At 41.1% G+C, this 11518-nt stretch overlaps 1 protein-coding gene across 1 annotated transcript in view; it reads left to right on the top strand.

Annotated features, from left to right (window-relative positions):
- The first annotated feature begins 225 nt into the window (after positions 1 to 225).
- The window catches only part of LOC119653143, a 20084-nt gene continuing 8791 nt past the window's right edge, over positions 226 to 11518 (top strand). The window contains exons 1-2 of the mRNA XM_038057677.1: positions 226 to 499; positions 869 to 1044. Coding sequence (XP_037913605.1) covers positions 410 to 499; positions 869 to 1044 — 266 coding nt within the window. The 5' untranslated portion in view covers positions 226 to 409. The remainder of the gene's footprint in view (positions 500 to 868; positions 1045 to 11518) is intronic.

Genomic DNA, 11518 nt, shown 5'->3' with positions numbered 1-11518 from the left:
AGTTCATGGAAAATTCATACTCCGCAGAACATGTTTTTCCACGATGCATGTTCAGGTTCAGGCAGCGCGAACTCCTAACCCAAATATCATCTGCTATCTCTGATAACAGTACGGCATGTGTGCATTACACATTTGTCGTTGCACTAATGCAACTTACTATCAACCTAACTGGGTTTTCATGATTTTCCGTGCTAGGAGACGATATAAAACCAAGCATCTTGGGTCGCCTCGCATTTGACGCTCTTGTGTCTTGAGTAATCTGAGCACGCTTTAATCCATAATTATTGTAATACGGGTGATGTGATTGGTGAAATCTCGTTGACGGCTCGCAGTTACAGAACCCTGCATATGAGCTCTTGCGCAGGAACGTATTCGGACCAATTGGGCTGTGCTTTGTCTTCGTCACAGGATGAATGTTTTACTAATTTGCATTCTGCTGGCGTTTCCCGCTGCGATAAAAGCTAATCCTGCTGTGAATTCGATTGAAAATACAAATAATGTAAGCTCGTTACACTTCCATTTCCTTATTTGTTTTTAAAGTGAAAGCGTGTGTGATTATTGCAATTTGGAACAGTGGCCACGATCAGATGTAGTTATTCTGTTAGATTTACCGATTTTGTGAAGTGCTAACTTCTACGCAGGACGAAGTGAACCACATGTTGTCTGCGGATATAATTGAGAATTTATTCCCTTAGTTTATGTCCCGGTTGGAGTTTTGGACTGCTGGATCTCACCCAACGTCAAATTTCAGTGGCTCTAAGTTTTCACGCAAATCACAATGTTGGACAATTAGTTCATATCAGAATTTACTAAAATACACCTTTTCGTTACTTTAGTGCCATGAAAAACTGAAGAATAATCTTTTTAGGTGCACAGTGTTACTCGGAACCAACTGGAGGAAGCATTCCTGAAGAAGCTCAATGTAAAATGCTCAGAGCGGGATAATCATTCTTGTATGATGCTGAAACTGATAGTCTACATGAATCGACTTTTTAAGAAGTCGTCAATCGCTATAAGCGACAATTTGAAGGTAGTTGACGGCAGGTAGGTTTTATTTGGTGAATAAAATGCCTAGAATTATCAATCTGAGAATAGTTTGAGGTTTTATATTTTATCTATTATCACATGTATCAAAATTTTCCCGACATAACCTTTAAAGGGAGATTCAGTAGGCTGTGTATGTGTATGCAGCTTTTCTTATCTACAATTTTTCCCTCTCAATCCTAAAAGAATGCATTAACAGCTGTCTGAACATTATAAGTTAAGAGCTATTATCTACGAATCTCATCACGGCGCGTTTTTATATGTTTCTTCAATGAACCCCTTACTCTTCCCGCCAGACGCCGGATACTATATAGATGATTAAATCGGTTTCACTCCTCGAGGAAAGTATTTGTTCGAAAATGGGTTAAATCTCTTTGATTTACTAGTTCGATAAAAAACCCTCCCATCTACATGCAATAATTTATCAAAACCCTCAAATTTTATGTTAATTTACACACTAAGCCAGGGAATTGTCATACCCTGTTGGTGGCTTCCTGAGAATCTCTCCATCAGATTGCGAGCGAACCCTTGAAAAGGTGTTACCTTCGCTCATACAATGGTAGGAGAAGCCAGTACTATGACGTAATATTCGATCCACGTAGAGATATCATTTCGTCTTATCAAAAGGACATAACCGTGTCCTTAACATTAACTACTGTAGTTTCCCCCTCCCCATTTGTTCCTAGAAATGTTATTTCTTTTCTACGCATGCTATAACTACTATCAAATATAAGCTAGCGATCCTTCAGGTAACCCTGTAGTCCACCTGAGGCTATTGAAGCCAATATGGATGTCAGAACTGACAATATAATCAACACTTGTTTGCGGTGTTTCTAGCAAAAAGTTTTTAGGAATTAACATCCAATGCCGTCTCCGTCGCTAGTAGACATTTCGATATTGCGGGAACAACTTATTCCCTTCTTCAGTGCCGGGTGTATACTTTCGGATGGAGACTGTATTGAATTTTAACTGACGGTATCTTATTGAAAAAATGTCCATTTTGGGAGCAATACTTTTCTTCAGCTTCAGCTGATTAATTTCGTCTTTTATGGGTAAGATCTTCTAGTCACGTGAACATTGAAGCTTTTGATCTACCACGATGGCGAAGTAAGCACTGTTTATATCTTAGATTGCAATCCTTGAAGGATTTCGATGTTGGAATTGCGAGCAGATCCCAAACGTTGTGCACCATAAGTGCGGATTGTCTTTATCGCCTGTCTGTCTGTCTTTCTGCCATACCTGATTTACTCGGAAGCGGCAGAATCAATTTTCACAAATTTGCTGAGAAGGTGTGGTCTGCCAATACCTTTATATATCGCGGGTGGTGTGATTTTGTTTTGAATTTTAGGAGGGGCTCTCCATACATGCAAAAGGGGGATGTACACTTTTTTCACAGAATATGGTCACGTGGGCTATCAAAGGGCTCGATTGGTTAGAATTTTTGGCCCTCTTTCCAGCGCGGATAGTCTATAAGGGCAGTATCTATGTTTGAAAAAGAAGACGAGGTAGAACTTGCCTGAGAATTAGCGATGACGTAGGTCAGGACACCAGACAGCTTTTAGAGATATCGAATTGGTGGACCTCGGCACAAAACGGGGATGTCTGAAGTTCCTTATTAAGGCAGGCCTAGACCGTGTAACGATTGGTGCGCCGTTGATGATGATGATATTACTATATTTTAGAAATTTACCCGAAAGTCCGAAATGTCAACCTAGGAGTACAAGGTATTAGGGTAAGGCATAACCTTGGGAAATTTAAATGAAATTCAACTATAATACTATTAACAAAGTTATAGAAGGTCAAATTTTTGCATTTCTTGTAAATTCGTTGCAGTCTAGGACGTCATCATCGTTTGAAGTAAACTCATGTGAACAACCAAGGGGGCATTTTAGGTTTACACTTTTAGTTGTTTTTAGTTATTTCTTTATCAGTATGAATTACTCGAGACAGACATGTGTACCTATGTATATGTATGTGCTAATTAAGTTTGCGAGTAACAAACTTTAAGTGCCTATATCACTGCTTCTGTACCCGGTGGAAAGTGGGAATTTGGAAAGGTACCTTGGAATACTTTGCATTTTTATGTGCGAATCGAAAACCATGAGTTTTTTACCTAGAGCATCGACGCGTTGGAGTTTCGAACGCTTTGTTGCATTGTCGTCATTATTTATTTCGCCTAAGAAGTGTTAACATTGTACTTTCAAGCATTCCATTTTTTCATCCAACAACTTTTTATCTCTAGATTGTAGATCCCCATATTCCCCCCCTCCCCATATTCGACACCGCTTTATTTAACTACAACAAGTGGATAGCGTATACAGATGTTAGCTCATTTAATATAATGCCGCGACGCTTTTTCAGTAGATTATGTCTTCCAAAAATATATCGCTGAAAACTGTCTGTGATCGCTCCATCTGAAGGAGGGTGCTTTTTTTATGATCGATATGGCCGCTATAGATTTTCGGGCTGGATTTGCGTTAGGTGACCTGCCCACCACAGCCAGTTGAGCTGGATTTTATCCACAACCAGACGGTCGCAGTATCAACCAGAAATCTCATCGTTATGGGCAATGGGAGCACCCATGTTCCAGTAGATACTCAAAATTCTTCGCAGAATTTTAGTCTCTACCTCTCCTTAGAGTTTCTAATTTTTGTTGCTAAAGACCCAAAACTCCGAAGAATACATGAGGACAGGCATTGTCTTGTATTGTAAGACCTTTGGCCCTATGGTGATATAAAGCTTTTCGAGCCGAGCAGCTAAAATAGCTCTGTTCGCTACAGATAACTAAGCGCGGATTTCGTCATCATAGTTAATATCGGTTGATTTTTAAGGTTTGGTGTGAAACAAAACCTTATCAGAATCGAGTTGAAGTTTGTCTGTCCGTCTTTCTGTGTGTCTATCTTTTTTTTGTGAGGAGGTGGAAGTCTTCAAAAGCCACACCAGTGTGTGAGATTTTTACTCACTAAAACCACCCTCGACTCCGTCCCTATCCCGCGGAATCACCATAAGGTATTACATCACTGGGCGGAGTCAATTCATTCTAGTTTAATCACCTTTCTTCTATACGGAATAGATAGTTGACCGCATCCCAATTCTCTTGTTGTGCTACCATTTTCGCCACCAGATTTTCTGGTATCAGCATCTCTCCTAGAGTCTCTTCAGATTCCTCCTTTCCCCACAAATCTCGGACAGTGAAAGAATATATGCTCTGGATCTTCTGGGACTCCATCGAAATCTGGACAATCGGGTGAGGTCTCCAATTTAAACCTGGCAGTTATTGGCGATATCCTCCGTGCTCCGTGAGAAACTGGGTGAGATTATAATTGATCTCACAATGTCGTCTCTCTAACCACTCACTGAATGCAGGAATGTGCCTGTAAGTCCACCGACCCTTTCCCGAGCGTTCCCACTGCTCTTGTCATCTATTTATCGATCTCTCCCTCTGGCTTCCCATTGCATATATTCGCCATCTCATCTGCCAAGATGTCAATCGGCATCATTCCAGAGATGACGAATGCTGCATTATCTGAGACAGTCCTGAAGGCAGAGCATACTCTCAGGGCTGTCCTCCTGTAGACTACAGACAGTTTGTTAGTGTTAACTGACATCCGCAACGCCTCGCTCCAAACTGGGGTCGCATAGAGCATGATTGAAGTCACCACCCTAGCTATAAGCAACCTAGAGGTATGCCGTGGCCCTCCCACGTTCGGCATCATCCTCGCCAGGTCCATACTAGCAGTGGATGACTTATCGCAAACTTACTGTACGTGTTGTCTTTAGCTGAGCTTCCTATCTATCACTACATCCAAGTATTTGATGGCCGGCTTGGAAGTGATTATATGATTCCCGATTCTTACACAGGCGTAATTTCTCTTCCGGCGCGTAGTGATAAGGACCGCTTCTGTTTTTTCCTCCGCAAGTGTCGGACTGGAACTCTCTAGCCAACTTATAACAGCACTAATTGCCTAGCTTGAGTATAACTCCGAGATGCTTTGCGACAACAATAATTCCCCATACTGCCGATCTGCCTCGGCTCTCACTAACCGGGAGTAATCTATTATAGAGTACCCGCTCTAACATTTTCCCCACAGTGTCCAAAAGGCATATGGGTCGGAATGAGGATAATTCACCTGGAGGTCTGTCTGTCTGTCTGTTTTTTTTTTTTTAAGAGGTGGAAATCTTCAAAAGGCTCTGGCCTGGGCACGCCAGGGTGTGGGATTTTTACCCACTAAAACCACCTCCGACTCGCCCCCCCCCAAACCCATGGAAGCACCTGTAGGTATTACATCACGGGGCGGAGTTAATTAACCCACCCCAGTAACCCAGCACCGTGGCCTTCTCCGGAACCGGAAGATTAAGTACATCATTATACATGATGTTCCACAGTAGTGGGCCCAGTACAGAGCCCTGTGGGACACCCGCGGAGACAACGTACTCCTTGAGTCCATCATCGGTATTATACCAGAGTGTTCGCTCATGGAAGTAGCTATCGATAATAGCGGCGAGGTAGGTAGAAACACCAATCGTCGCCAGAGACTTTCGTATAAGGTTCCAATTGGCGGAGTTGAATGCATTCCTCACATCCTGGGTGACCATCACACAATATTTGCTGGTAAAACCCCTTCCGTGAATTGCATTTTCGGCCAAGCCAGTAACCATTTTGATGGCATCAATGGTTGATCTAGCTTTGCGGAACTCATACTGCCTATCTGAAAGGCCCCCTTGGCTCTCGACGAGTGTGAGTAGTCTATTATAAATAACCCGCTCCAACATTTTCCCCATAGTGTCTAGAAGACATATGGGTCTATAAGAGGACGGTTCCCCGGGTGGTTTACCCCTGGCAGCAGTACCAGCTTCTGCCGCTTCCACGGTGCAGGGAAGATACCCTCGGATATGTCTGTACGTCTGCCTGTCTGTCTGCCTGTTACACCCGATTTATTCGGAAACGGCTTGAGTGATTTTCACGAAAATTGGTAGGAGCATGCGATCTGTCCCTTTACATGCAGCACGTGGCGCCATTTTCTGTTCCCCATATATGTGAATGGAGGGCGCAACATTTTTTTCATAAAATGTAGTCATGTGGGGTAATGGGCTCAATTATTAGGTTGTTTCCCATGAAATGGCCGATTTAGTACTAAAACTTGAAAGGACTGCAAAGTTTACAAAAACTTATTTTATTAATCAAAATAGGTGCCAGTCGATTCAAAACACGTCTCCCGGCGAGATGCAAGAGCCAGTTTCGTAGAAGTCCAATTTTCGGGTGTTGATAAACTCGTCGAAGGCAATTTTGATGGCCTCTTTATTCCTAAATTGCTTTTCCGCAAAAAAAAGATCCAAATGCCTTAAAAAGTGGTATTCGGTTGGCGAAAGGTCCGGTGAATATGGTGGATGAGGAAGAGTCTCATACAATTCGTTCAACTTTTAAAGCGTTGTTCTGGAAATATGAGGTCTTGTCGTGAAAAAGTATCACTCCATCTCTGTTGACTAATCTCGGCCGTTGAATACTCAATTTTTGGTGCATTTCCACTAGTTGGGCACAGTGTTTCTGTGCATTTATCGTTTCTCCAGGTGCCAAAAATAGTGGATAACACCAGCTGTAGACCACCAAATAGTCTCCATTACCTCCTTTGGGTGGAGGCTCGGTTTCGACATATGTTTCGGTGGCTCATCAGCATCTAGCCATTGTGCTGATCGGGGACGATTGTCGTATAAAATCCACTTTTCATCACATGTCACAAGGGATCGATTCTGTTGCGGGAGAGTAAAGAACTGCAAATTTCCATTCAAAGCGTTATGTTTTGCTCCGTAAGGGCATGCGGAAACCATTTGTCGAGCTTTTCTACCTTTCCAAGTTGTTGCAAGTGCAGGGAAACCTTCACAGACTGACGTGTGTCGGATTCGAGTAGCAAACGCAACTCGTCGTTGTCAATCGATGGTATCCAGAACCATCCACGTGGCTCACTTTGAACGTTTACGTCGTCTGACCGGAGCTCCAATTGCGCTGTTAATGTTCCTGGTCGCCTCCGCTGCTTTATGACCGAGTTTGAACTCATACAAAAAAAGTATACGTTCTTGGCTCCTTTCCTCCCCTTTAACGGTTTGTTTGCAAAACAAAACCTTATTAAAATCGGTTCAATGTCTGTCTGTCCCACGCACTTTTCTCAGAAACGGCTATACCGATTGACACGAAATTTCCTTCTACGTTGAGATTTAGGGGGGGCTCGATACGTGAAAAAGGGGGTGTAAATATTTTTTTCATCAAGTATAGTCATGTGGGGTATCAAATCAAATGTTAGTACTTTACGAAGCTGGTCTTAGTTTGAGATTTGTTAGAAAGGCGGGGAGCGGGACGGGTGGAAAGTGATGATTTTTTAACGGACCCATTTTCAGAAACTACGCAACCGAAAAATCGGAAAAAAATCATGAAGCTTCCTCTATATGGTGCCCAGGCCTCAAAATGCGATCCATACCGATACCTGTTCAAATTAAGTTAATAATGGTATATTACCACATTTTTGGGAAAATTGAGTAAAACCTCCCTTAAGTGTATCTCAGAGTTATAAAGGTGGGTAGTAGTATAACAAAAAATAGTGTCCGGATAACTGAGTGGTTAGAGCACAAGGCTGTTGTACGGAAGGTCGCGGTTTAAATCTCACTGGTGGCAGCGGAGTTTGTTTCGGGATTTGACGTTGGATATCAGTCGACTCAGCTGTGAATGATTGAGTCAAATCAGAGTAATAATCTCGGGCATGTGCAATGCTGACTCCTACAGTATACTGTAGTGTACCGTTAGTATAAAATATAATACGAAGCATATTATCCCCAAGTTTGATCAAAATGATACTATTAGTAACAGTACAGTAGCTCAAAGTTGTCTTTACCGTGTAAATTTACAACCCGAGGTACTAAATCTGACATGCTAAATGCATATACTCACAGAAGCAGCAAACAAAACCTTCCAATCTGTTTAGCCCTGCTTCCGGTTTCCCGACTTGTTTCCTTTTTATTCACTGTTATCACAACGGCGGTCATAACTGAGATGACTCCTTGATTAAATGTAGGAGTATTTAAACTTCATTATCCGACACCAATAACGTCAACTGGTGGTGGTTTGATACAGCAAAATCACAACTAACTTCACTTGATTGCCAAATCGGCCATTTCATGTGCAATCTAATATCACTTTTCGAAACTGGTTCCATATTTGATATCGGGTGAAAAATAGCTCGTAACAGGTTTCGTTCTCTCTCTCTTTCTTCTCTCTCTCAATCAAAATCTGAAAAAAATCACAATGGCGCATCTCTACGAAATGAAGGCCTCAAAATACATCCGGTTCCAGTATCTGAACAAATAAAATTAACAATAGAAATTTACCCGGTAACCCCCCTGATGTCCAAGTACAAAATTTAGGGTGAGGATAACATCTATGGCTGTAGTATGTACGTATATTTTGTAGTTTGGGAAAGAATGAATGAATGAATGAAGAAATATGTTGAATTTGTAACTATATACGGGTAGAAAAATGTGCGTTGAAGTTTCTTACATAAGATGAACACAAAATCTTTATATCCGAAACGCGAGCTTCCGGTATTTCGGCTTGTTTATCCTAGATAGGCAACATTATCAACAGTCTTAAGGTGTATTTTCCTATATTTATTATTCTCAGTTGACCAGGGCTTCCCATTATGTTAATTTCTTCAGCCCCGTGGTTTGGTGGACTTGAAGAGCATCGTGCTCTTACGCTTATATCAACACCACGCATTACTTTTTTCGAGCGCAACTTAAAAAGGATCGTTGGTAAAAGGCCTGCAGGTTGATCCTGTTGCTTATATCTAGCCTCGAACATTTAGTCGGGATACCGAATCCTCTCATAACCATCGGCAATTTCGTTTTCGTACCTTCTTTCTCGGTGTCATTCCTCGAAAATCCAGCATGAACTTGGATCCCCTTTAACTACCAGCACCTCCTATTCGAATATTAGGGAAACGTAGATTAGAAATCGCGTAATTTCAGCAATTTTCTTCTTGTCGTTTGCTAGTGTAAACTTGGCACATCTTCGGCCTGTCTAAGAAGCTTCTGCGAATCTAACCTTCACTAGAATGGAAGCCATTGAACGTTCGCTTGACGTGGAATGATGTTTTGAACAGAGTTTATCCTGTGAGGCAGCTAATTAGGAGATGTTTCGGTTGACTTTACAGTCGATGAATTCAGTTTTGTTTGGTGGTTTCTATTAAGTTCGAACCGTATTGTGAGCGGCTCCTATAGTCCGTAGCTGATTTCTGATTAGATGGTAAACACTAAAGAATTCTATCACTTCAGAGATGTGTTCTCTAAAAATGTGAGGCGATGACGGTTTTACGGTTTCTTACCAGGGCAGAGGCAAAACATCAGACGCTCCCTCACCTCTGCCCTGGGAGCAGCGTGACCGAAGGTTCTCGCAGATGTTAAGTGCTCCTTTATATAATTAGCAAAACACGACAGGACTACGAATTATATTGAACGCAAATCCGCCTTATTGACCAGAGCTTGGCCAGAGCTGAAAATATTTTTTTTTGAGAACGGGTCCGTGGCCTAAAAAGGAAGGAGTAAGTTGCTCCCCATTTGGTTCGGTGCAGCATTAAGTTGATGCCGACTTAGGACCCCATCATTCTCAAAAAAAAAAATATGTGTTCTCTGTTTTGTCCGATTTTGCAGTATGAACTCTACTAATCACCGAAGATGCATGCTCCCATTTAACCACCTCCTTGCGATTTTTCGACATGTATACCAGTATGTCTATCTCTCCGACTATCCGTCTGTTTGTTTGACTTACTTGGAAGCGGCTGAATCTATTGCCACGAAATTTGGTAAGAACATTTGTCCTGTAGGCCCCTTTACTTGCAAAGAGTGGCACCATTTTGCGTTACGCGAAAAGGGGGACTCTCCGCCCAAGTGCTCGGTTAGTAACTTTCGAAACTTCTCTGATATTTGCTAAACGTAGGGGAGCTAGGGCCCAAAATGTGTACACCAAGGAGAAGAGCATGTGCCGTTCTCAAAACGTATTCAACCGATAAATCTAGAAAAAATCGCAATAGTGTATCTATGTGACGTTTAGCTCTCAAAATATATTCCATTTCGATATCTGATCAACTAAAGTTAATAATGGAATATTACGATATTTTAGAAATTTACCCGAAAACCCCCTTAAGCTCAACTTAGAAGTATAAAAGTTACCAGATACTTAAAAAGCTTGAAGAAGAATTAAGTATTATTAACAAAGTTATTAAAGGTAAAATTTTGTATTTCGTGATATAAACTGAACTGAGCGGCGGGCGCATGGGAACATCTTAGGTTTCCTTTTGTAGTCCTTTTTATTCTTTCGTTCATCAGTATTATTTACTCGAATTCAGATGAATTTGCTTATATTGTATATGCGGCCATTAAAGAACATGTGGTACCAGAATTAGATTTGCCTATATGCATGTGTGCTTTTATGCAGGAATATCGGAAATATTCAAATTTCGAGATCAATTTAAATGTGTGCATATAGATGTATGCATCAATATGCGGTAATAGAGAATGCTCGTTTGATAAACACAAAATCTTTATACCCGAAGCGTCCAGCTTCCTATATTGTTTTCATCTGTAGAAAGTGCCAGTGATCTCAAAAACGCTTTCAGTGCCGCCAAAGGAGCCAATACCAGGCTGAAATACACTCCATTGAATTGAAGCGGATAGAAGTAATTAGCCCAAGGTGCTGGGATAGCAGAATACGTTATGCAAATGTTGGATTTCATGATTGCCTTTCATGAATCTATGCCAGAAGGGTGTAAAAAAGTTTATAACTGCTTGGGTTGATTGAGGGATGATAACATATAAATCATAGAGTCCCTTTGTGCGCAAATTCGGAGTCGGAGGTCACGTCTTCTTGATATAGGTTGATTTGTCATAAGTTGGCTGATGAATATGCCTCGTTCCTCTCTACTATCAAACCTCTGAGACTTGTGTGTGGGTAAACGAAATGTTTGCAGTGATTTACAGTTATTCGCCTCTTCTATAATGAATGCGCCTATTTGATTTATCGGTTCTTGATTTCTTACTTTTCCGTTCAAAAACTAACAAATTTAGGGATGGATTTTGAATTTTTTAGATTTACGGAATTGGACTTCGACCCTTCTCTATATGTATAGTAGGTATAGTCCAGAATTGACTTTTTGGGAAGATTCAAAAATCTTCGCTTTCCTGACCTTTATAAAGGGAGATTCCCTTTTACATTTTTTCATCAAAGGGTATCAACCAATGCAGATATACATTTCTCTAGAATTTTTAATTGAAATTGAGTAGCTTTCTGTCACTAGCCTTTAGAAAACTTGTTATTCAATCCTTCTACTATTAACTCTAATCACTGCCAAAATAAATCAATCCTTTCTGATTTGATTGATGTCAGGTTGATGCTTAAGTTAATAATATGTTTAAGTTATCTGCACAACGTTTA

Source organism: Hermetia illucens, chromosome 3 (assembly GCF_905115235.1).
Source record: "Hermetia illucens chromosome 3, iHerIll2.2.curated.20191125, whole genome shotgun sequence".
Lineage (NCBI taxonomy): Eukaryota > Metazoa > Arthropoda > Insecta > Diptera > Stratiomyidae > Hermetia > Hermetia illucens.
Note: the sequence above shows the minus strand (reverse complement) of the source record. Positions and strands in the feature narration are given on the sequence as shown.